This window comes from Esox lucius, chromosome 7 (assembly GCF_011004845.1).
Source record: "Esox lucius isolate fEsoLuc1 chromosome 7, fEsoLuc1.pri, whole genome shotgun sequence".
NCBI classification, from domain to species: domain Eukaryota; kingdom Metazoa; phylum Chordata; class Actinopteri; order Esociformes; family Esocidae; genus Esox; species Esox lucius.
In genome coordinates this window covers 9131979-9157676 of record NC_047575.1, presented here as the reverse complement: position 1 = coordinate 9157676, position 25698 = coordinate 9131979, and the positions used below count along the sequence as shown (strand labels likewise).

At 42.1% G+C, this 25698-nt stretch overlaps 1 protein-coding gene and 1 long non-coding RNA gene across 6 annotated transcripts; one reads left to right on the top strand and one right to left on the bottom strand.

Moving 5' to 3' along the window:
• Nucleotides 1-7: 7 nt before the first annotated feature.
• Nucleotides 8-16708, bottom strand: LOC105024916 (RAC-beta serine/threonine-protein kinase). 3 transcript variants are annotated; one of them, XM_010895214.4, is made up of 14 exons: nucleotides 16464-16708; nucleotides 15034-15198; nucleotides 11061-11189; nucleotides 8776-8887; nucleotides 8532-8676; nucleotides 8181-8312; nucleotides 7014-7079; nucleotides 6821-6889; nucleotides 5728-5850; nucleotides 3577-3705; nucleotides 3057-3271; nucleotides 2785-2872; nucleotides 1981-2083; nucleotides 8-1875 (listed from the first exon to the last, which is right to left on the bottom strand). In XM_010895214.4, the coding sequence occupies exons 2-14, from the start codon at nucleotides 15077-15079 to the stop codon at nucleotides 1796-1798; spliced, it is 1437 nt and encodes a 478-aa protein (XP_010893516.1). In that variant the 5' UTR covers nucleotides 15080-15198; nucleotides 16464-16708; the 3' UTR covers nucleotides 8-1795. The 3 variants fall into 3 exon arrangements, with proteins under 3 accessions (XP_010893516.1, XP_010893517.1, XP_034148993.1); XM_010895215.5 differs by lacking the exon at nucleotides 16464-16708 and adding an exon at nucleotides 16258-16361; XM_034293102.1 differs by lacking the exons at nucleotides 11061-11189; nucleotides 15034-15198; nucleotides 16464-16708 and adding an exon at nucleotides 9795-9864.
• Nucleotides 16709-16777: 69 nt separating this feature from the next.
• Nucleotides 16778-22877, top strand: LOC105024915. 3 transcript variants are annotated; one of them, XR_002196984.2, is made up of 5 exons: nucleotides 17918-17951; nucleotides 19847-20356; nucleotides 20695-20766; nucleotides 21425-22096; nucleotides 22193-22877. It is a non-coding gene; the product is annotated as an uncharacterized LOC105024915 (long non-coding RNA). The 3 variants fall into 3 exon arrangements; XR_002196983.2 differs by having other exon boundaries at nucleotides 21425-22877; XR_829096.3 differs by lacking the exons at nucleotides 17918-17951; nucleotides 19847-20356 and adding an exon at nucleotides 16778-16847 and having other exon boundaries at nucleotides 21425-22877.
• The last annotated feature ends 2821 nt before the right edge of the window (nucleotides 22878-25698 follow it).

The window sequence follows — 25698 nt, the reverse complement described above, 5'->3', positions numbered from 1 at the left end:
GCACATCTTTCTTTCATTAACATTTATGAATTTTCTTAAATGAGAGTAGTAATGTCAAAAGGCAGGGAAACAGTGACATAGAACATACAACCAGACACAAAAAATACAATAAAATAACAGCTCCTCTCCGAAATGATTTCAAAATAGCACACAATGGAGAAAAGGCTCAGACAACTAACGGAGGATTTACCAACCACCTGGATCTCCTAGTCACAACCAGCGATCGACACCAGGCATGACTACATTCGGCACACACCCAGTGTTGCCAACAGAGGGGAGCGCCGCCGCTGGATCTCCTAGTCACAACCAGCGATGGACACCAGGCAAAGAGGAGCAGGCATGACTACATTCGGCACACACCGAGTGTTGCCAACAGAGGGGAGCGCTGCCGCTGATCCGGCCATCATCAGCCCGCGTGGCCATTTGTGATAGTACAGCAGATGTTTATGACTACTAAAAGGAAACAAATCCTCTTGCGAAACGTCAACAATAAAACACACAGCTTTCCATTTGGGTAAAAGGAGGTCCGCTTGAGTTGCTAAGAGCCTAAAAATCAACCATGGCAAATCCCTGTTGTGTCTCAATTGCAGACCAGAGATGTTGACACCAATCCTTGATCAAAATTAGGGTTTTAAAAATTGTTCCTATACAACTTGTACCAAATCCCATTCATTTCTCTGTAGCACTTAAATGTTCCATTCACAACAATCGCAGTCGGAAACAAGACCATAATACTAGTTCATTACAATGGATTACAGTTAAAGTAGTTGTCTTTCCAGCATCACGGATCGCATTCCGGAGTTTGTGGTTCTGGAGTTTTGTTGGAAACACCCTTGTAGTGTGACGTCGCAAATTCATCCGATTTACGTTAGCCAAGCTTACAGGTTAGGTCAACCAACACTGACAACCTCAGGTGTGACACACACACACACACACAGACACACACACTTTGGTTCTCCCCACCTTTTCTCAAAACACACACAGTCAAAAACACATTGAGAGGAAAACAGATAGAACTGTTACCACCACCACCACCATCATCATCTTCACTCTGATATTCCTCCCGCCCACCCCGTAATCGACCAGGACTACTTCAACACCAATGGTAACAGAAAGTTCCAGAAGAAAAATAAAACACACATTTGTCGACGGCCCATCCTCCCGATAGAAGCCAAGGGCTTAGTTTAGAAGCAATTAGTTCCAGACAAGGGCACTTGAATAAAGCCTTATGAACTGTAACAATCACTGCAAGAGCAAGATGAAACATCACCTTTTCATTTGAGTTCTTTTTTCTTTTCTTTTTTTTTTTATCAAGCAGTGCGCATGATGGGGTTAGTTTAAGAAGGATAAGAGGTAGGGGGAAACAAAAGACGATGACAGAGAGAGAACATGAACAAAACACTATAAGAGATTGTTGTGTCCGATTTTCGTCAGGGCCCTGCTCCGAGGAGAGGTAGCGTGCTATAGCGCCACCTGCAGGGTAAAGTATTCCCTGTGCGTGGCAGCTGTGGATGACGTCCACCACCTGAGGTACTGAGATCCTGTGCAGTTCACGGGACGGCGTTTGTGCGTGACCGTAGTGTAGGTGGGGTTTGGGTAGACGAGATGGCTGCGAGCCTAGGCACTTTAGAGATCCCCGCTGTGAGCGGAGAACCGTCAGCTTTCGTGGCGTCTCAAGACTGCAGTCTGTTACTTCTTGTGAGTGCGTTTTCTGTGCGCGCGCGTGTGTGTGTGTGTGCGCGTGTGTGTGTGTGTTGAAGCAGTGTGTGCGCCCCTCTGTGTGGTGGAGATGGTGTCATTCTCGAATGCTGGCGGAGTAAGAGAATTGAGGGAAGTGTGCTGGCTGGTTGGGGTCCTCGCAGTCCAGGTTATCATCTGGAACATGGGAAAGAAACAGCAAGTTAAAATCACCTCAGCGACTGAAAGGTTCCCCGTGGCGTGTTGTCACGGTCACAGGGGCACAAACGCCCACAAACTCACACTTGTCCGGAGGCGTGACCGTGATGGTCTGTGCCGTGAACTCGTCGTCGAAGTAGCGGGTGTCCGTCTCTGATGTCACCTGGGGCTTGAAGGGCGGGGTCAGCTGAGGGGGGAGAGAGCAGTGATTGTCCTAACGATCCGGAAGAGGAACGCATGGCCTTCACCGTAACGACCCAACCCTTTTTCTACCACACGTTACATCATTCCTTAATCATATTGAGTGTTCGGGAGTATTGACTATCTGATGTGTGAAATTTTAGCTGTTATTAATCTGTTGTTTTTACCCATTACTGACCCAAACATTTAGTACCTGTAGTACTCCACACTTGATTTTAGGGGGGAGGAGAAGGGAATATTGAGCCAATTAGAAGTTGGTGATTATTTGGTGGCAATGATAACGATGGCCAGGTAAATGTAGCCACGACAACAGGATAACAACTCTACTCCAAGGATTAGTTCCATTGGATCTATAGTGCCCCCTGCTGGCCCTCCAACACCACTTCCAGCAGCATGTGGTTTTCCATGTGGGATCAGGACCCACCCTGCTAAGATCCAGAGGCCAGCCATCATGCCAGATCTCTAGACGCCTGGATAGATATGTTGCATAACAGCAAACCACTTCAAGGTATAGGCATCTATTGGCCGACAGCACAGTTGAAGGTATGGCACCCAACCGCTGGTTGATGCATGTGACATCTGTGCACAGCAAAGGGATCGCTATGCAAAAAAAGTTATCTGGAATTCCACTGTTTACTGACTGCCTGACAGTCAGTAACACGATGCAGCCAGTGACAAGTAGCTCACCTTCCTATCGACAACGTCCTGCCAGTTGATGGAGCTGAAGAACTTGTGGGACATCACGTCTTTTGCGTCATCCGGTCCTCCCCCTAACCTGTCATCGAACAGCAGAATATCAGAACCCCCAGCTGGCTATTTACCAGAGCATTCCACCATAATAAGTCGGGCGCAGGCAGGCTTTCAAGCACATAGACACCTGTCTGAAGGAGACACGTAGCAGAAACTGTCCCCAACATCAGGTCAGTCGAACCTTCTGTCCCAACCCGCCTTCCGCGTACCTCTGTTTGGGGTCCTTTTTGAGCAGACCGGCGAGCAGCGCCTTGCCCTCGGGGGCCAGGTTTCGGGGGAAGCGGATCTCCTCCATGAGGATGAGCTCGAACAGCCGCTCGTGGTCCTGGTTGTAGAAGGGCAACCGGCCACACATCATCTCATACATGACCACGCCCAGACCCCACCAGTCCACTGCCCGGCCGTAGTCGTTGTCCTCCAGCACCTGGACAGGCAGAAACAGAGGGAGGCACGATGACTAGTCATTGTATGGGAGGTAACTGAAGACCACCACAGCGAGATCAGCAGTCCTGCCTTCTCATCTCATGTCTTGCATTTATGCCATTACAAAATCAGGCGATAGGTGAAAGCTATTTAGTGTACTGGTACCCCAATACTAATGTTTTCATTCCTTTCATATTTGTACTGATAGAAGGAAGGGGGGGGGGCAGCTTACACCTTATGGTCTCTTGTACATGGCAACTCTTGTACATGGCTTGTTTTATGTTGTGCCCAGAACCGGGCCCTCACCTCTGGGGCCAGGTACTCCGGGGTCCCGCAGAAAGTCTTCATCGTGGCTCCGTCCGTAATGCCCTCCTTACACAGCCCGAAGTCAGTGATTTTGATATGTCCGTCATTGTCCAGCATGAGATTCTCCAGCTGAGGAGAGATGCCACATGCGATTCTACTAAATACTAAACACTAAAGATTTATGAAACCATAAAAATGTCCTAAACAGTAAATATAGAGGTACACTAAACAGAAGAAAGAAGTATTAATACTAAACACAAAATATGTTGTCATGTTGTCAAAATTATGTACACCTACTGGAAACTTTTTTTTCCCTACATACTTGGATAAATGGATTTTTGATATTGCTTCCAACCTAATTAATTAAAAAAGATAATCCAATAATTTGTTTTTAATAACATTGAAACCATTTATGCAATTAAAATAAACAGAAATGCAAATGTTAGTATCTCCTACCTTCACTATTACATAAAATGGCTAAAATTAGAATCAGGGAGGGGTTACAAAGCCATTTCCAAATACTTCAAAGTACATCATCCCACTGTCCGACAGATCTACAAATGGAGAAAAGTCCAGATCACTGGCAATCTACATAGGACAGTTCATCCCACCAAATTCAGAGCTGACCTAAAGACACTTAAAGAAACCTCTAAGAACTCCAGGGTAACATCAAGGAATCTACAAGCCTCTCTCGCCACAGCTGATGTTGAGCAGCATTAATAAACTATCCAAAAGAGACTGCACAAACCTGGTCTACATGGGAGATCAGGAAGGAAGTCTCTACTCTGAAAAAAAGAATATCAAGACACGACTAACGTTTTAGGAGAAACACTCTCTGGCTAATCAATTTAAGTTAGAATTAAAAGGCTGTACAGCAATAAACAGGTAGGCGTGCCATTTAGCTATGAATCTGAATGGATATCGAGATTAGAAATTGCACAGTTAAAAGTAGTACATTCCGAATTAGCATGGCGTTAGCTAGCGTCAACGAACTAGCTGGCATAAGATAGCTGGGGTTAGCTAGTTAGCCTAAACTTCTCGACTGTCACCTCTTGAAACACTTGCTTTAAAAGCTTTGTAACTACCAATGGCAAGTGTTAAGTAATTCTAGACTGCAAATATTATTGTTATTGTGTTAACTAAGCATATACTAAATTAGAGCTGGGAGATAAGATTGAGTTTGTTTTAATTCTTATAATTCAGTAATGAATATAACAATCGTTTGCTATAAATGTATTCAAAATAAGAAAGGATATTTAATTTGGGATGTAGTTATAATGCAGCACACCAGTGCTATTTTATTTGCACTATTCAGATATTTCGTTTGTCTTAGAGAATACTATTATTAAAAACAGGAAATAAATCTTGTTTTTTTCTTGAGCTCATTTATCATTAACCTTAAACAGCATATACAAAACAAAAGCGGTGTTTCTTTTAAGTATATTTTAAGATTATAATGACGACAGCGGTATCCAAAGAGATATCTTCATTAATATTATATCAACAAAAAATCTGGGGGGGGGGGGGAGAAATGCAGGTTTCCAGTCTGCCAGGCAGACAGGACCATCAGCTCATTACATAGACTCCTTGTTGCCGACACCCAATCCTGTATTTTCAGCCAGTAATGCACAAATTTACGATGCCAGTATCGGATTGGTGCATCCCTATATTTCAGTGTCATTTGTTATATTAGGGTTACATTACTGTCAGTAATGAAAGGAAAACTACATAATCATATGTCCAAATTATTTTTTTAAATACACTCTAGGGTAACTTGGCAACATAACTGTATACTATCAATATTGACAGACTACAAACACTAAAGATATATTAAATCAAACGTTTGAGTACGTATTTTGCGTACATAAGTATGCTTTCTTTGCTCAGGAAAACACTATATAACATTAGAAATAAATATTAGTACAATACAAATTCCCAAGAATTTATTGTGTTGTTCACAAGGCAGTTCATATCTAGCAAAATGGCTCAAAAGGAATGGGGAAAGCTGAAGAAAATGCAGTGGAAGACTCAAAAAGCGTTCAGCATCTAATAAACAGTATTTAATTTCATTGAGAGACAGAAGGAAATCAAGTGCTTGCTCTGCATTGCAGAGTTATGTGCCATATACTGAACGCTAAAGATCACACAAACCTTTAAGTCCCTATAAACCACATCACGAGAGTGGAGGTACTCCAACGCAGATACGATCTCAGCGCCATAAAAACGAGCCCGATCTTCTGTAAACACACGATCCCGAGACAGATGAAAGAAGAGCTGGAGGGAAAGAGAGCAAAGTGTGAATAAGGGGGAAATTATTAATAAGACTCTCATATTCCTAGTTTCAGACACAGCCTACTAAATGGAAATCATTTTCTCTTACATTTTACACTAATGTCATTAAAACTTGAAACAACACTGAAACCATTAATATATACAAATGGGTATATAACTGAATGAGTTGAGGAACATAAATGTAGATGGCTCAATTTAGGTGTCCTGTATGATACAATTAAGCAATTAACATCCTATCATGCTCTGTGGCATGTATATAAATACTGAGTAGGCCAGTTGACCTGAATTCTGGATCAAGATGGCAAGATGAAGGGTTTGAAGTGACTTTGAAAGAGGGTTCATTATAGCCTCTCTTCCAGAACGACAAGGCCCCCATCCACAGGGCACAAGGGGTCCCTCAATGGTTTCATGAGCATGAAAACTATGTGAATTATATGCTATGGCCTTTGCAGTCACCAGATCTGGACCCAAATGAACATCTATGGAAGCGTTTGGACCAACGTGCTAGACATGGCTCCCCACCACCATCACAAAAACACCAGATGAGAATCTTTTGGAAGAATGGACTTCCACCCTCCGTTACTGTTTCTGAGCCTCATAGAATGCATGCCAAGGAGCACTGAAGTTGTTCTGGTGTCATGCTGGCCCATCAACTTACTGAGACATTAGGCTGATTTTTACATATATTTGTTCCCCATCTGTAGGTCATTTAAAAAGAAGACACCTTTTGCAGAAACAACTTAGACTGTTACAATACAGAAAACCAGCCAAACATCAAAGAACAGCACAATTTGCCACTGAATGAGAAGGTAATGTCACCATTCATATGATCAGTGTTTTTAATTCTGGTCCTGGGTGCACAGATTTGCTATAAGTGACTTAAAATACTGATGTGTTGAATTGTTTAGCATTTAATGTGGAAATAATGTGAGGTGTAGAAAATAAGACCTACCTCTCCACCGTTGGCATATTCCATCACAAAACATAACCGGTCATGGGTCTGGAAAGCATATTTCAGTGTCTGTGAGAGAGAAAGGAGACCACTAATCAATATCCTTCCCACATGTCAAGATTCAGTAGATGGAGGTATGGGTTCTGGGCCGCCCATGTTATTAGTTATTAGGGGAAAAGAAGCACAAACTCACTGTGAGGAAAGGATGCCGGGTGTTCTGCAGAACTCTGCTCTCTGTCACCGTGTGGGCCACCTCATCCTGGACATGCAATCAAACAGAGGATCAGGCTTCACACCCCCCCACCAGGGATCGGGCTTCACACCCCCCCACCAGGGATCGGGCTTCACACACCCCCACCAGGGATCGGGCTTCACACACCCCCACCAGGGATCGGGCTTCACACACCCCCACCAGGGATCGGGCTTCACACACCCCCACCAGGGATCGGGCTTCACACACCCCCACCAGGGATCGGGCTTCACACACCCCCACCAGGGATCGGGCTTCACACACCCCCACCAGGGATCGGGCTTCACACACCCCCACCAGGGATCGGGCTTCACACACCCCCACCAGGGATCGGGCTTCACACACCCCCACCAGGGATCGGGCTTCACACACATCCACCAGGGATCGGGCTTCACACACATCCACCAGGGATCGGGCTTCACACACCCCCACCAGGGATCGGGCTTCACACACCCCCACCAGGGATCGGGCTTCACACACCCCCACCAGGGATCGGGCTTCACACACATCCACCAGGGATCGGGCTTCACACACATCCACCAGGGATCGGGCTTCACACACATCCACCAGGGATCGGGCATTCACACACATCCACCAGGGATCGGGCTTCACACACCCCCACCAGGGATCGGGCTTCAAACAACCCCACCAGGATCAGGCTTCAAACAACCCCACCAGGATCAGGCTTCAAACAACCCCACCAGGATCAGGCTTCAAACAACCCCACCAGGATCAGGCTTCAAACAACCCCACCAGGATCAGGCTTCAACAACCCCACCAGGATCAGGTTTCAACAACCCCACCAGGATCAGGTTTCAACAACCACACCATGATCAGGTTTCAACAACCACACCAGGATCAGGTGTAGTACATGGCCAATATACCATGGCTCAAATCTATGACTGGTATAACGCTTATTGACATTGTCATAACATGTAAGATATTCCAAAGATTAGGAGACATGAAGAACACCTTAATTACATAATTTGCACAACCCCCAATACAAGACATTAGACTATATGGATTCAGCCAAATAAGTCGTCCATTCCTAATAACAAAGTTAGAGTAGGTCCCACTGCATCTTTAAGGTGCTGTAAGTGAGGCCACTACCTTAGCAATGATGACCTCCTTGCGCAGGATTTTCATGGCGTAGTGCATCCCCGTGGCTTTCTCCTTGACCAGGATCACCTTGCCGAACGTGCCCTTTCCCAGCAGTTTCAGGTAGTCAAAGTCACTCATCGTCTGACAACACAGAGAGCTAGAAAATTCAACCATCTTTGTTTCGGTATTCAGGCCCAGCTGAATGCATTCACAACAGGCATTGATAAGCTAGTGTTGATGAGGCGCAACACGAATCACATACAGTCAAACACAGATTTATAGGAAGAATATTCTGTGTGAGCATGTTTATCACATTATACAAACAAGACAACCTGCATTCGCACACAGAGAAACACTGACCACTTTGGAGCGGGTCTTGGACATGGCCACCTCCATCTCCTCCAGGCTGCTGTCACTGGGAGAGCCAAACAGGTCCATAGGCTCCTCCTCCTCTCGCACCTTCAGCCCATTGGCCACCGCCTGGATGGCACGTATCCACTCCTCTCTGACGGAGACACAAAAACACCCATTAGAGGGACCACAACTCACAAGTGCCCTCTACCTTTCCGCCCTATATCTTTCCATCCATATGGCCCAGACTCACCTCTCTGCATTGCTTTCTACGTGGAAGGTCCGTTCAATGACAGTGGTCCACTGCAGGCAGCGGATAACAAACGTGTTGGGCTTGGGTCGCTCTGTCTTCATCAGCTGGCACTCTGGAAGGACCACAGGGGGTGGGAGATTACATTAGTTTGTAAAGAATGTAATGCTTTCATCTATGGGGTTTTGTTTATAGGGCATTAAGACCCTCAAAGCAACATGGAGGCCTTCATTTAATTTATGGTGGATATAATGTACGGAGGTGGCTCCGGCAAAAGAACAAACACTGCCAGAGGCACCTGCGTTAATGAGATACGATAGCACCAAACATAATTTCTACTGGCTAGGACATGGTGTTGATTTTAAACATTATGGGGTCATAAATGGCCTTTAGGTTGGCGTACCAGAGTGGTTGCAGCTAAACTAAAGCTAAGTAATATAACTTTCAAAGTGCAGCACATAAGTATTTGGACAGTGACACAAATAATGGTGTTTTGGCTCTCCACTCCAGCACAACGGATACAATCCCATTTTTCTATTCTGAGGAGGAAAACAGATGGGGGGCAGGAATAATGTGTTAAAGGACTAGGTAAATGAAGATGCAAAATGACAGACAGCCAACAAAAGGGGGGAGCAGAAATAACAGACCACAGTTTAAACTAAAAGCATGGCACAGATACAAGAGCTCTGCTTTGCAAAGTTTGGTAGTTTGGACGTTGGTTTCCACTCTTGGAATCAGCTATTCTTTAGTTTAATTACAGTTGTTACTTAAAAATACAAAGGGAACGCAAGAGATTAAGGGAATGGGAGAACATGATGCAACTTATACTACGGTGTCTCTTTCCTCCAATGTCTCTGTGCATCAGGCTACATGTTGATGTATAGGTACTACCCAGCACATTCCTCTGAAAGCAACAGGACAGAAATCACATAGTGACAGCAGTTTGAATTTTCTTAATTTATCTAGTGGGTAATGACAAGCACATTACATAGAATTACTGTTAGTTCACATTAATGACTTACTCCTCACATTCTCTTTAGCAACATCAAATAGCCTATGGAGAAAAATAAGACGCATCATACAGCCGACTGGATAAAGTAACTAGGCCTAATACATGATTGATAATATTTCTTTGCTGTGGTTTGCGCTAAAGGTAAAGGTTATGTCCCAGCCAAAAGGTTTTCTATCTTTCTTAGCAATCGAATACATTTCCCAAATTAATATGAACCAGCTAGCTAGCTATCACTAAGTGCCTTCTGTTAACTCTATTAGTTGAAAACAACAATGTACTCCTGCTTCACACAAAGGCTACCTAGATCAAATACACAGCTACTTAAAAAATGAAGAGACCACTGCACCTTTTTCGTTCCAAAAGGAAGGTTTTGACGAGAATCAGAAGAGATACAATTAAGAGACCACGGCAAATTGAACGCTTCTGTTCCTCACTCAAATCTTTCCTTTTCAACTTTTTTGGAAAGGAAAGAAAAAGGTGCAGTGGTCTCTTCATTTTTTTAGAGCTGTATATTCATACCTTGTAGACTAGCTAAATTGGCAGCAAACCAAAATTAAGTTTACTTAGAAATCAGCAAGACCGCGAATCATACTAATTTACCGCAAATCAAACATTAACGTATAACGCACTGAATTGTTCTCATACATACCTCAACTATTTAATGAAATCATTCAACTTTGTCAAATCAATTCAAGTCAATTTTAAAGTGATATTAGAGTCCTAATTTCTTTAAAGACCACACTCGAAAATGATCAAAGCCCTTCACAAAAGCAAAAACCAGTATATATAAAAATATTTTGTGTAAAATAAATATACAAAACAAGTACCTAATAAAAATGACATAGTTACTCATAATTGACTTAATATCATATTACAACTTAAGTGGCAGTATTACCTAATCCTGATTCAAATGTTGACCTGCCACTTATAAACTTGATTGATGTAATCAACCTATCATTAAGTCTTTCATTTGAATAAGGTTTGGATTTTGCTCCCTCAACTCAAACACTGATGGTTTGCCTCAAAGAATAAACACACAACTAGTAGTTAATATGGAATGCTAAGTTAGCCATGAAGTTGTGAACATTTGATTTTAGTGGTATCTATAAGTAACCTGGTCCTCCACTACCTCTACCTGAAATATAAGTTTCTATAAAATAGTAGTAGTAAATAAATATAAAAAACAAGTCCTTGTAATAATATCTGAAGAAATACTACAGCAGTTATTATAGAATATACTGTGTTTTTGATTGGTTTTTAATATGGTGACCCTTACCTCCAACTGAGAAGTTGTTGAGTGGGGGCAAGCTCTGGTCGGACAACTCTGGCTTCTCTTTGTAGCCGATGAATGAGCCATCACTTTTCAAGATGAAGTAACGTGGCCGCCAAGTCTTGATGTACTCACCTGTACAGAGAGATATGTGGGCCTGAGTAAACACCACCTGAACACTGTCATGCATGGCAAGCAAAGTAATGTACATTCTACTACATAACAGCGTGGTTATGCTCAGCACAGGTAAAACTATCTAACATGGTTTACACATTTCCACACAAGGATGGAATAATTTTGTGACATTTTGAAAATTATGCTAATGACCTTATGAGAGTTTACGGTTATCACTTGAAATTCCTGCCTGCTTTGGTGCAAAATTATTTTGGTCTGACTGGTAATATATCAACAGTGAGTAAATTAGTTCATGTACCAAGAACAATATTTAAAGAATCCCAAAGGATGGAAATTCTGGTCAACAATGCGGCTGACTAAAGAAAGCTCATTTCACAGCAATTTAAACATTATAAATACCATTTGCAAAACTAATATTACTACTATTATTGTAAAAAATTCTCCCCAATTTAATGACATCCAATTTGTGAATTTATTCACAGAAGGGCACTGCGAAATTGTCAATGTCGAGAGGTATCATGCTGCTTGCTCAACCAGGACACTTCAACCAGAATCCCCACATGCATACTCTGGTTTTTAACCTCTGAGCTCACAGGCACCCAAACCATCATGAAATCCAGCAAAAACGCAACTATATTTCATTACTTTAATTAATTTTGTTGGTTGGTTTTACAATTTGTTTAACAAAAAAAGCTTTCATGCCCCCACAAACTGTACCAGTCAAACGTTTGGACACAACCACTCATTCAAAGGTATTACTTAATTTTTTTTTACCATTTTCCACATTGCAGAATAATAGAGAAGACATCAAAACTATGAAATAGCACATTGAATCATATAGCAACAAAAAAAGTGACAAACATATAAAAACAGAATACATTTCATTTTGTAGATAAGAAAGTAACCATCCTTTGCCTTGATGACAGCTTCGCATTCTGTCAATCAGTTTTATGACATAGTCTGGAATGTATTTCAGTTAATAAGGGTGCCATGTTAAAAGTTAATATGTAGAATGTATTTCCTTCTTAATGCGCATGAGGCAGTCGAGTTGTGTTGCGACAAGGTCTTGTTGGTTTACAGAAGACCACCATTGTCTGTACACTAGTAGTCCATATTATGACAAGACCAGCTCAAATAAGTAAAAAAAAATGACAGTCCATACATGAGGAACAGTCAATATGGAACATTTCAAGAAGTTTGAATGTTTTTCAAGTGCAGTTGTAGAATCCATCAAATGATAAAACTCTCTCTCACGAGGACCACCACAGGAAAGGAAGACTCAGAGTTACCTCTGCGGCAGACGATAAATTCATTAGAGTTACCAGCCTCAGAAATTGGCAATTAGTTCAAGAGAGACTGTGTGAAACAAACCAGTATTGAAAAACACCAATAACAAGACAGCTGCTCTGGACATGAAACAAGAGAAACTGTCATTACACAGGTGGAAATCAGTCCACTGAGATGATGAGTCCAAAATTGAGATTTTATGTTCCTCAGCCATGTCTTTGTGAAAAGAAAGTGGGCAAACGGATGATCTCCACATGTGGTTCCCATCGTGAAGGAGGTGAGGGTGCTTTGCTGGTGACACGGTGTGTGATTTATTATGAATTCAAAGCCAACTCAACCAGCTTGGCTACCACGGCATTCTGCCCTGGATTATAATTTGCTTTTTAACAGGACATGGACCCAAAACACACCTCCAGGCTATGTAAGGGCAATTTGACCAAGGAGAGAGATGGTGCAGATGACCTGGCCTCCACAATCCCCCAACCTCAACCCAATTGAGATGGTTTGGGACGAGTTGGACCGCAGAATGAAGGAAAAGCTGTCAACAAGGGCTCAGCGTATGTGGAAACTCCTTCAAAATTGAAGAAAAGCATTCATGAAGCTGGTTAGGAGAATGCCAAGAGTGTGCAAAGCTGTCATTAAGGCCAAGGGTGGCTACTTTGAAGAATTTAAATACAGGCTATTATATAGGGTATTTTGATACATTTAACAATTTTTGGGGTTCCTCATGTTATTTCAAAGTTTTGATGTCTTCACTATATTCTACAATGTCAAAAATACTACAAATAAAGAATTACCCTTGAATGAGAAGTTGCATCCAAACTTATGACTGGGCAAAAACACTAAGCGCTGGTTTCGCAGACACAGATGAAACCTAGTCCAGGACTAAAAAATCTAGTTAAATAGAAAACTCCACTAAGCTTTTTATTTTTAGTTCTAGACTAGGCTTAATGTCTGCCTGAGCTTACTAATTTGGGCTTTTGAAACTGACTAAAATATTAACATACTCTGGCCCTCGAGTACCCCCAACAGTCCACATTTTTATTGTAGCCACTGGCATATAGGATGCTCTAAATGTATTCCCTAACTACTGTAAGTTGCCCTGGTTAAGACAATCAAGAACTAACTTTTTTTTTTTATATAATAAAACTACTATGCAAGTAAGGTTTTTATTAAGATCTAAATTGACACAAATAAATAACAGCAAGCCTATTGTCAGAGAAGAGACTAATACTGAGCATTTAGCTCCTGTAATGAACCGGTCTAAGTCCTTTTTAAACATTTGCAAAAAACTATACACAAAAGAACACCACACTAAACCCCATGTGAAAAATACCATGTGACCCGGTGGAAAATCTTCACACAAAGCTTAGAACTCAAGGGAATATAACGATTGACAAACTAGGATGGGTGGCTGATATTATTAGGATTGTGCCATTGGCTTCTCAAATCCCAGTCCACGGACCACTGCCGGTCATAGGAGGAATGCTTGCTGGTCCATGACATAGCGCTCATGCAATGTCCCATTGATTGCAATGACAATTTCTTCATTGACAAAATTTTTCCTCCTCCCCTTCCCTTACTGAACGGGACTGGAACAGTATAAGCTAGTCCATACTGAAAATGAGCATGTTTAGGGAGGGGGATAGCACTGCGAGTATGAGGCAACTACAAGTAAATACAAAAAGGTAGATGTCTTTTGTTAGTAAAACAGCAAAATAATTGCACAAATTATCCCTGTAAGAATGTATTCAAAATACACAGCCTGTTAACTAAACTCACAGCAAACTGGTTGGTATCTCAAACAGGAGGCAAGGGTCTGTATTGATGAATAAAACAATCCTCTTTACAACCATGCCATCCAACCAAATAGCATATAGTTACTGTTATTGTTGTGCTATGAATAGGCTTATAATAACAGACCAGAAACCACAATTGGCCGATACCAATTTTTTCATTTCTGTCCCTGTGTAATCTAGCATAAAATAACTCTTTATTATTTTAATAAGACAAAAAAAAATATCAAACTGACAATAATTATAAAGAATATAATAAAATAAATACACATTCTACATCTGTAATTCCACATTATACAATGCCTGGATATTCAAATGTGGTAAATAATGTGTTAGATTATCAGAAAAATGCAACAGAGAATAAATAACAATAAAACACAACTCAAGCAAAATAAATATAAGAAGTACAATCTTTTAGAAATAACTGGAAATTTTAAAGCAATCATAAAATGTTTTGACTGTACTCATCAGATACTGATTACTGGATGATATACCGGTGCATCGCTAAGGACATGTAACCAAATATTAAACACAAGTGCTTAATTTTGGGTAGGCAAACTCATGAGGGGAAAACATTTCTATAGCACTTTTAATCTCAATGTGGCCCTCGAGTCAGAACGGTTGCCTGCCTCTGCACTAAAGTATACAAATTAAAATATAAACCAATGTTTTTTAACATTCATATTGATTCCTGCTATTTATTTTAATTCAGTTTCCCCCTCCCCATTCACATTTCATTATAAGGAATTTAGCATCCTCACCTCTTTTGTGGAGCCATCCTTCTCTGACTACGTTGACTTCATTCATAGTGATGGATGTGAAGGTTGTGAGGGGGAGGGGTGGGGAACGGGTAGGGTAGAGGGAGGGGGGCCTGGGAGACTGTTGGACTGTTCAGGAGGGTCTCAGTGTCAACAATGCCCCGACACCTAGATAAATCATAACGTGAAATGAATAATACATGTGTTTGCAAGATGAAAATGTGCAGGGAGTGTTTTACATTCAATATGACTTCCCAGAAAATAATATATTTAGCAACTAACTTCTGGCTAAAAAACAACAAAAAACTATTTTAAGCATAGCTTGTAATTTTATGGAGAAATACTTTGAGAAGCAAGGCGTGATTGAACATTGAAATGTCCCAGAGGACGCCAGCACAGCAGGGGTAAAGTGTTGCAATGGGTGTACAGAGAGCAAGTCAAATTGGCCAGTTATGTCCCCACTGTCTTAACTAAAACCAAAATCTTCAGAAAGTAATAAAGATGGCAAACTGACAGTTAACTAGGCTAGCTAAATCATGATTCAGGCAGACTTGAGTAACTCAAGACTCAAGTCAAGACAAGCTGAAAAAAAGCCAGGTTCAAACTTGATGTCACGTTACCTAACAACGTTAGCCTAACTGCGTACAGTAAACAGACTTAAACTGGAGCATAAACCAAAGCCACAATTTAACTAGTTACTGCCTAGCCTATCGTGACACGGTGCAAAATTGGATTGTTGAACTGTAACTAGCTAACTGCTACATTTGAAATCCACTTAAAATAGATTCAGGCTGTGTAAATTTAAAGGGTACAGTAGAGCATGTTGCCGGATCGCTACTATCTAGTTAGAACAAGTAACCATGTTTTTGTTAACCAGTTCAAACGACAATGTACGTTACTACCAATGCCATGGCTAATATCATCGTCTTAGTTTAGTAACTTAGCAGATAGCTTGCAAGCTAGCTAACGTTAAGGTTAGCTATCTGCTTGGTGACTGTGTTTAACTTTGTTTACCTCTGTTTAAACAAGAACCGAAAACAACAACAACACCTGTCACTTTCCAACCGCAACTGAAACTGAAACGTGACGCACAAGTAGATACTCTTGCAAACAACTTAGCGGTCTCCCTAGCAAATACCCTCGCAAGCTAGCAAGCTAACGTTAATATTGTAAACAAACAGAAGAATCATCTAGCACTACTCTAACCTTTGACGTACGCTAGCTTACGTTAGTTAGCTTTACATCCCACCTTCGCGTCTTCTTTGACACACACGAGTATTCCTGTCAGGACTGAATTAGCTAGTTAGCTATATTAGACTTGTCCACCCTCTAAATATCATATGAGTTGTTTTCAGCAATATAGCTGACCAGCTAGAAAGGTTACCCTGCTTCCCCCTTTGTAGCTAGCTAGTTAACGTTAAAATCGACGTTACCTGAGTATAGCCTGTTTTGCTGCGGTGGCGTGTTTTGGTCTGGGTGCCCCAAGTCTTCTAGTATGTATACGTTGCAAAGCAGTAGCTATTTACGATATGAATTAAAACGATGAAACCTGTAAAATATATACATGCGTATTTCAGCACTGTTTTCAGTCTTAGCTGCACGTAGTTTTTTCAGGTCAGTTTATTTGACAGGCTCAATCCAGTACAGGCCGTCCGAGAACGAATCCTACACAGGCTAAAAAAGGAAATGACGCAGAGGGCTAATGGGTCCACAGACTGCAGACACATGCCAGTCTCCCTTTGTAGAACGTGAGGGTCGTATTTGAGTTCCCAAAAGCCCGTTTTAGCATGGGGAGGACAATTTGAGTTTTTGAAGTGGTAAGAACTTTGTGGAACTATGGTTGTAAATCATTTAATGGTGAATGAAACTTCAACTTTCCATTTTGACCGATTAGTTAAAATAATGTTACATTTGCCATTTAAAAATGAATATTGAAGATTCAGTCGAATTTGTATATGTCGCGCCAGGAGCTAGGCAATACTGATTAATCTGCTTGTCCACCAGATGCTTGCCCACCAGATGCATCTGGGAAACCCTGTTATATTTTGTGACAGCAATATCTAATTGCTGTCACAAAATATAAAATTTCTGGGAAAATGTCAATGTGGAGAAGGCAATGCTTATGGGCAACACAATATAAGGGAAAATAAACAGTTGAAAGATTTGTCTGATTTAATTAAATACGTTTTTAGAAAAGTGGCATTTTGCCTAGCTAGCTGGGTAAGATGTTTCTTCCCCTGGGGTAAGTTCCCCCCCATCCTTCTAATTAAAAATGACACCCTAGGGTTTCCCAAGTGTCCCTCTTTTTTACCTCACTTATTTATTAGCTCTATTTTTCATTAAACTGGTGTGTCTTCAATCTGAAACACTGACGCTGCATGTTCCAGAGTCTAGTCAGAGTGGTTAATTAAAAGCAGTAAAAAGGTGAAGGCGTGACACGTTAACCTCAGAAGAAGCTATGGCCTGCCAATCAGAGTCCTCATGGGTATCTCCGTACTGTAAAACATACCACTGCAGATTGTGATTAACAAGTACAAATTGTTTTGTCACAGGCGGTCACAGGTCACAAAACTGTGTGTGTGTATTTTACATTGCCAAGTGTATAGGGTTGCATGCAAGGGTGTAGAATTAGTGGGTGACGGGGGTCATGACCCTCCCAATATTACAGGCAGGTCATAGGCTCTGTGCACAAGCGTAGGGACGAACTTCCGCCTTAACCAGATGTTGTCATATCATTTTCCGGTTTACTTAAGGCGATCACCCGCGTCGCCCAAAATGTTTTAGTAGATGTCTCCAAGACCTGCCTAAAATAAGCATTAGTGATGTCCATCGAATTGTTGATGCCTGGTCCCCTGCTCCAACAAGCAAGCGGAACAAGGGATTCAAACTCTACGTATCGCATTATCTGCACAACTACGAGGGTAAGTAGTTTACTGTGGTGTGCCGGCCGGCTATCGTCTAAGCTAGTTAGCGACGTGTTCCTTTTTAGTGTAGTATTAGGCAGGACAATAGAACGCATAAAAATTCACCCTAGCCTCAAAAACGGCAAAATAACGCTGGCTGAGCTGGAACGCTAGCGGGTCCCCATCTAACCTGAATGAAGCCTAAAATTCCATAGGTTTAAAAAAGCACCAAAACAGGTTTCCTCTTTTATTTTACTACTGTAACCTCATTTCACCTCATTTCACAATAACAAGTGGCATAGGAAGTAAACATCTGGTCCTATATGGTATTAATTGCGCTTAAACCTGCGTTACGTGGAAGTATTTAAAAAAATCGCCTTTTCGGACTATTTCTAGTCTAGCGTTTGAAGTCATTGAATGGCACAAGCCATATTTTATTAAAAAGAGGACATTCTCCTGATTAAAATGATGCCCCACTTGTACCTTGAAACTTCAATGAGTCACGTACATTATATTTATTTTCTTTTTTTCATACAACAGCATCACTCATCTTGTTGTTAGTTTAGGTGTTTACTAATGCGGATGAGTATTAGTAAGTAAACCGGAAACTGCAATACCGACTTCTAGACAAAAGCGGAAGTTCGTCACTACACTGGTGCACAGAGTGTCATGGTGCGGTGAGCAGCAGCGCCACCGTGCCATATTTCCACAAGTTCCCATATTCTCACGAACACATCCCGGACTGTCACATGTTTCCCATCTTCCACACCAGGTCCCAATCTAGCTTGTTTGTATGTGTATATATGTTTCCCCTCTGCTCCCCACATTGTGGATCATTGTTGCTGTCGCTGTTGCTGGCTATATGCTGGTGAGTGTGGTTTGTGCTACTGTTTGTATGTTAGTTGTTAAGTCGCATTGTTGCGCACTTTATTTTCATTCAGTAGAGTAGTTATTGTTTTCCGTTCGTGTTCGGTTTGTTGTTTGTTGTTTTAATAAACCAACGAACGTGATCTCTGCCTGCGCCTGGTTCCTCCAACGCTACACCACGACATGTGTTACACAGAGTCTATTCTGGCAGCCTTTTTTGGTTTAGTTTTGTCTTTGTCATGACGAAAACAGTGAGCCATTTTAGTGAACAAAGTGCTGTATGTTTTAGTCACGTTTTAGTCAAATTAAAAGTATTGCCTCATTAAACTATAGTAAACATATAATTTCCATGTACACAAACATACATGTATAGTCTTGTTCTGCCAACACATTTTTCTGCATTAACATTATTGGATGATTTTCTTCTTAAATTGGTGTAAGAATTCATTAATCTGCAACAGATAAAGGGTAATAATTAATGCAAAAAAAATGAACTGACTGTGTGAGATTTAATTTATTCTAACTCTGAAAAACTTGAAACTACTCAAATGCTATGTATGAAATCAGTTGCAACAGCACAAACTGAATATATCTCACAACATATTGTAGCTAGCTATCAGCATTATTTAACTTGTAATGGGACTATACTTACCAACAGTAGCATTATAACAATGGGATGAGAAAGAAAAAGGTAAAACATAGCTAGAAATAGAGAATTAATGTCAAGGCAAGATCTTGAAAAACATATCCACGCTTTTATCTCCAGTATGTAGGTCTACTGTAATGGCCTGTTTTCAGGTCACTAAAAAAGCCCTGAGAAATGTGCATCTCATGCAGGATGTGCTGCTTGATTTCTAACAAAACACATGACACCAATTCTTAGGTCTCTGCACAGGCTCCCTGTATCTCATAGAATTGATTGGTTTCAAGATATTGCATAGAAAGGCCCAGAACCTCAATTCCGTAACCATTCTCTGCTAGTAAGGTTTAACGAGTGATTTCATATCCCTCACATGTACTTCACATATTTATTTCTGTCTTTCCAGGGAGTGTACGAGCGAACAAGATGGCACTGAAAAGCACAGTATTGACAAGATAGCTGTCAAGACAATGTCCACCATTTCGTGCAGGGCCGGTCCTCCCATTAGGCAAGATTAGGCAGCCGCCTAGGGTAGCACTAGAATTAGAGGAGGCATTTTGACAATAGGCTGCCTCCCTCAATTTTGACAATAGGCTGCCTCCCTCAATTTTGACAATAGGCCGCCTACCTCCATTTTGATAATAGGGTGCCTCCCTCCATTTTGACAATAGTCTGCCTCCCTCCAGCTTGACAATAGGCTGCCTCCATCCAGCTTGACAATAGGCTGCCTCCATCCAGCTTGACAATAGGATGCCTCCCTCCAGCTTGACAATAGGCTGCCTCCCACCAGCTTGACAATTTGCGGATATCCTCCAGGGCCCCTGATCGGAGGCACCCCAGCCACCAGCTCGTAGCATTTCTGCAGTTCCTGCCCTCACCCCATTTGCTCTTCTCCCGTAGTTCACTCCCACTACTGGTAACTAAGAGGCCACTATAGGCAGAGACTAAATAAATGCTGAAACTGAAGTTGGACAATCAAATTCGATAAGTAAATGAACTTGACATAAAGCTTATTTTACACTGCTCCAGTGAAATGAGGCCAGCCATGCATTTATGAAAGCACTTGTTTCCAAAGCTCAAATGATCTCATTCTATTTTACAGGTGTACAGGAATATTAAAATATACATTAAATATGTTATGTAATAGTTATTAAATGTTATGTATTTATATTGTAATTGTAACAATTATGGGATTGTGCCATGTTGGATAACAGGCGGCATATTATTATAAAGACATTTGGTTTCCTACTACAGGTAGCTGTCAACGAAGTGATAGCAACATTGTAACGCCGATGCAGAGGTTAAAGTAAAGTTCCCTTGTGCCTGGTAAGGGATCTTCCACATGTGCACGCATGCACTAGCATTTTATGGGCGTAATCATAGAATTACATGAATAATTGGACCATATATCTTCCTATTCCAAAAAATAGGTGGAAGGCCTACCTGTTTGACAGACACAATTATACTGTCCATAGGAGTCAGTTTAGCCAAATACTCCAATACTGTCTGATGGACTGATTAAATACCTACCTGCCTGGGAAGGGCTTGGTGTATTTGAGTGAGGATTCAAATTCGAATTGAGTGAGGATATCAGATTCCCTTTGTTAAAAAAAGGGCAAAAGGGATGTCTAACAAGCTCTAAAATGCCCACGAAAGACTTGACCCGATGCATATGGAGAGATATTGATTCCCCTCTATGATATTCTGAAGCTGAGCAGTAGCCTATAATATTTGAGGAGACATTATATGATTAATAGGGATATTCTTAACATATTAATTTGAGATTTTTGCTTTCTGAAAATATAAGATGTTTGTTTAAAAGCAGCTTTCAGGGAAGCACTTTCATTGGGTTATACAGACGTGTAGCCAGAAGTTAAAGCTTAACATTTTCTGTGTCTGTCTGGGTGGTAAGGTAACTTTTGTAAGTGCCATGGATGATGCTTAGATTCATACGAATGTCTATGATATAATTTTTTTCAAACAGCCAAGACACTGAGAAACGTGGTGTGTCCCATTGTGGCGGGCTTTACAATGAACAGGCCAAGACAAGACAGAAATAACAGGATTGTTTTCTCCACATTGGGTTACATCGTCCTGGACCCCCGGCACCAGATGACAGCCACTGTCCATTCCTAGTCCATTTGCCTTCAGTATAGCAGTGGGCAGTGTACACTTTTCCCAGTAAGTTTGAAGACGGAGTGAGGACCTTTGACCTTCTTGGGTTCGACAACTCTTTGTTGGAGTCCAAGGCTACTGTGCTTGATGCCCTGGTGGAAATAAAGACAAATGACCAACCTTCCAGTGATCCTGAAGCAGCTTGTGGTGCCGGCTATAAAAATCAGCATGCTTCTGCCAGCAACGTGGCTAAATCCCAAGTGGCTTGCTGTGGATCTGCGTGACGGAGCAGCTGGAATTTGAAAATGTCCTTCTCCACTATTCCGATGTCTCCAACGTCATTGCCAACATATGCAGGCAGTTTGCTGCTCTGAAGAAGAGGATAGCTGATATTTCAAACCTGGACAGGCACTTGGAATATCTGGTGGCAGTGAACATCAATGCCACACGTGTTCCAGATGAGTAGCTGTCCAACCTTGAGGAGATCCTGTTGACCCAGGAAGTGATGGCTATATTTCTGTAATCTTCCATGACCAAAGAAGTAATCTTTCAGTTTTTGTGTATATTAGTTTGGACATTGCCAAGTTATCTGCCATAAGTTTTGATAGTTATGCAAAGGACATTTGTCTATTTGCAGATTGATTCTACAGAGAATGCTACATCTGAGAAACTGCCTCTGTTTGATGTCTCCAACCTGAACTACAATGATGACATTAACCTAGAGGTCCTCCTGCAAGAGGTGAAGAATTAGGAGGCTGGGTTTTACACATGTCCAAATTAACTATATTACGTAACAAACTTCTATTACACTTTAACAAATTAACTATGATAAGGAAGGACAGTGGAAGGAATCATAAAACAGACATGCATTTTTATTTGCACATCATCATTGAAAATTATTGGAATTGTCATTCATTATAATTTATAATTATTGTAGAGAATGGAGCTGGAGGTGAACAGGCTAAAAATAAAAAAAATCCCATTAAGAGGTTCTTCAGCCGCCTCTGGAAGATCATTACGTGTCCCTCAGGAATCTCCAGAGAAGAAGATAAATGAGACGTTTCCATGGAAGACAAATTATATGCCAAATTACCTACCACCAACAAAGGCGATTAGAATATGTTTTCTAAACGCCCCTAAAACCCATTTTTATATCTTGTATTTGCTAATTGTCATACTGTTCTGTAGAGTTAAACTATGACTTGTAACCATGCTATCATTTTTTATGTATATTAAGGAGAGTAGCTGCACATACAGTCCCAGACCCAAATTTGTTTACAGCTCCAGGAAAGACACAACACCCTTTTCTGATTAAAAAGAAAATTGGCAAAGAGTAACTTTGAAGACTACATTTTGTTCCACAAGATCAGCAGGTTTATCCAGAAGATGAGGGTGTAATACTATAGGGATCAATTGTGCTCCATTCTCTGACTGTTTGGTAGTTTTTGAAGCCTGTAACATACTGAACATCCTCTGATTTGGTTTTAAATATGTATTATTACAAGCTATACAATTAATAAACTTTTAGAAATGTAGACATAATGGATTATATACATTGAGCATGAGATACGTTTACTTTTTATAGCTACCTGATGATTTAAGATTATTTTTAAACAACCCAGCAGTCAACTTTACTGCTGGGAGTTTTACATTTTATCTCAGCTTTACGCTTCTGCAGTTGTTAGTTTGTTGGCTGGGAAGTAAAAGAACAGGAAGCACTTCAGAAGTGAGTTTGCCATCAGCAAAGCTGGTGTATAACATTATCTACTACTACATCTATCTGCATTGACTATTTTATCTACTACAACATTTAGTACTACAGTATATCTACTTTTTATTATTTACATTGTAAAGACAAGTTAAAAAGAAAATAAGGAATATAGTTATGGTTGACCAATCTACTTCTAGACATTTCAAGAACAGATCACTTTGGTTATTAAAGAAAGTGTCATTAAACATAATAAACACAAATTCATCCAGAGTAAGTTAACACAAGTACAATACTGGGAAATAGGTACATCGTAACATCAGTCTCTCAGTCTACTACACCTCTTACATTTTTTTTTACTGTATCAATCAATCACCTTTATTTATAAAGCCCTTTTTACATCAGCAGTTGTCACAACGTGCTTTTACAAAACACCCAGCCTAAAACCTCAAGGAGCCAGCAACAATAGTGTTGAAGCACAGTGGCTAGGAAAAACTCCCTAAAAGTGGCCAAAATGTAGGAAGAAACCTAGAGAGGAACCAGGCTCAGAGGGGTGACCAGTCCTCTTTTGGTTGTAAGTTGTAATAATTAATAAATGCATGTGGGCTGTGTCCAGAGTCTATAAAACCTAATAGACTCTGTGCACCAGCGTAGTGAGGAACTTCCGCTTTTGTCTAGAAGCCTGCATTGCAGTTTCCGGTTTACTTACTAATACTCATCCGCAAGTGCATGCTGAAGGTCCTGGCTTGAAGGGGCCAACACGACAACATCAGCCGCAAAGAGCATAGACGAAATCGTGTGGTCCCCAAACCTGACACCCTCCGGCCCCTGGCTGCACCTAGAAATTCTGTCCATAAAAATTACGAACAGAACCGGTGACAAAGGGCAGCCCTGCCGGAGTCCAACATGCACAGGGAACAAGTCTGACTTACTGCCGGCAATGCGGACCAAGCTCCTGCTTCGGTCGTACAGGGACCTGACAGCCCTTAGCAAGGGACCCAGGACCCCATATTCCCGAAGCACCCTCCACAGGATGCCGCGAGGGACACAGTCGAATGCCTTCTCCAAATCCACAAAACACGTGGATTGGTTGGGCAAACTCCCATGAACCCTCCATCACCCTGTAGAGGGTATAGAGCTGGTCCAGTGTTCCACGGCCTGGACGAAAACCACACTGTTCCTCCTGAATCCGAGGTTCTACTATCGGCCATATTCTCCTCTCCAGAACCCTGGCATAGACTTTCCCGGGGAGGCTGAGAAGTGTGATCCCCCTATAGTTGGAACACACCCTTCGGTCCCCCTTCTTAAAAAGAGGGACCACCACCCCGGTCTGCCATCCCAGAGGCACTGTCCCCGACTGCCACGCGATGTTGCACAGGCGTGTCAGCCAAGACAGCCCCACAACATCCATAGACTTGAGGTACTCAGGGCGGATCTCATCCACCCCCGGTGCCTTGCCACCGAGGAGTTTCTTAACCACCTCTGTGACTTCAGCCCGGGTGATGGACGAGTCCACCTCTGAGCCCTCATCCTCTGCTTCCTCAATGGATTGAGGAGATCCTCGAAGTACTCCTTCCACTGCCCGACGACATCCCCAGTTGAGGTCAACAGCTGCCCACCTCTACTGTAAACAGCGTTGGTAGGGCACTGTTTCCCTCTCCTGAGGCGCCGGATGGTTTGCCAGAATCTCTTCAAGGCCAGCCGATAGTCCTTCTCCATGGCCTCACCGAACTCCTCCCAGGCCCGAGTTTTTGCCTCCACAACCACCTGGGCTGCAGTCCGCTTGGCCTGTCGGTACCCGTCAGCTGCCTCAGGAGTCCCACAAGCCAACCAGTCCTGATAGGACTCCTTCTTCAGCTTGACGGCATCCCTTACTTCCGGTGTCCACCACCGGGTTCGGGAATTGCCGCCTCGACAGGCACCGGAGACCTTACGGCCACAGCTCCGAGCGGCCGCTTCGACAATGGCGGTGGAGAACATGGTCCACTCGGACTCAATATCTCCAGCCTCCCTCGGGATCCAGTCGAAGCTCTGCCGGAGGTGGGAGTTAAAGAGCTCTCTGACAGGAGACTCTGCCAGACGTTCCCAGCAGACCCTTACAGTACGCTTGGGCCTGCCGAGTCTGTCCAGCTTCCTCCCCCGCCATCGGATCCAACTCACAACCAGGTGGTGATCAGTTGACAGCTCCGCCCCTCTCTTCACCCGTGTGTCCAAGACATACGGCCGCAGGTCAGATGAAACGACAACAAAGTCGATCATCGACCTGCGGCCTAGGGTGTCCTGGTGCCACGTGCACTGATGGACACCCTTATGCTTGAACATGGTGTTCGTTATGGACAAACTGTGACTAGCACAGAAGTCCAAGAACTGAACACCGCTCGGGTTCAGATCAGGGGGGCCGTTCCTCCCAATCACGCCCCTCCAGGTGTCACTGT

Coding starts and splice junctions, on each gene's coding strand:
- LOC105024916 (XM_010895214.4), bottom strand. CDS start 15,079: ATGAATGAAGTCAACGTAGTCAGAGAAGGATGGCTCCACAAAAGAG. Junction 7,080..8,180: donor AGGAGGTCATCATTGCTAAG/GTAGTGGCCTCA, acceptor TTGCATGTCCAG/GATGAGGTGGCCCACACGGT. Junction 6,890..7,013: donor CCCGGCATCCTTTCCTCACA/GTGAGTTTGTGC, acceptor TCTCTCTCACAG/ACACTGAAATATGCTTTCCA.